General features: G+C 41.6%; 1 protein-coding gene across 1 annotated transcript in view; it reads right to left on the bottom strand.

Annotated features, from left to right (window-relative positions):
- Positions 1 to 344, bottom strand: part of LOC103805718 (enhancer of polycomb homolog 1) — a gene marked incomplete at its 3' end in the record, with an annotated part of 7,918 nt that extends 7,574 nt beyond the window's left edge. Inside the window, exon 1 of the mRNA XM_009078378.1 lies at positions 191 to 344. Within this exon, the coding sequence (XP_009076626.1) occupies positions 191 to 290 (100 nt within the window). The remainder of the gene's footprint in view (positions 1 to 190) is intronic.
- Between the last annotated feature and the right edge of the window lie 236 nt (positions 345 to 580).

Raw genomic sequence — 580 nt, 5'->3', positions numbered from 1 at the left:
AACTATTACTACTGATCAGGAACTAAATATACCTCTTCAGCAAGTACTATGTATTTTTCAACATGTTGGAAAAAGATTAACTTTCAGAAGTCAGTCTTGATGGGAGTTCAACAGATCTTTAGGAGTAATGTCCAGAACCACTAGAAAAATAAAGCTCTCAATGTAGACTTCAACAAGTTACTTTACTTACGCTGTATGTGAATCAGCTGCTTTGGCATTTTAAATTCTCCAGGATATATAGATTCATAGTATGCAATATTACTTTCTGCTTCTGGAACCGGTATAACCATGTTATCCCTCTTCTCTCCATAAACTTGTTGTGCTGAGATAGCCCTCTGGAGATGATGTTCCTATCAACAAAAAAAAGTCAAGATGAAAAGCCGAGAAAATATTTCCGGAACTCAGACTTGCTCAAGTTGAAGGAAGCTTATTTCTTTGCAAATGCTCTCACCAAGTCCCTAAAGCCTGACCCAAGACATGTACAGTCACACGCTGTGCTCACAGAGCACCGCCCGAGCCCGCGGTGTGCCAGCAGGTGGCGCCCTCGCCCTTTTACACACACACACAGACAGACACACAG

The sequence above is a fragment of the Acanthisitta chloris genome, unplaced genomic scaffold (assembly GCF_000695815.1).
Source record: "Acanthisitta chloris isolate BGI_N310 unplaced genomic scaffold, ASM69581v1 scaffold13727, whole genome shotgun sequence".
Classification (NCBI taxonomy): Eukaryota; Metazoa; Chordata; class Aves; order Passeriformes; family Acanthisittidae; genus Acanthisitta; species Acanthisitta chloris.
This window is presented reverse-complemented; position numbering and strand designations above follow the sequence as displayed.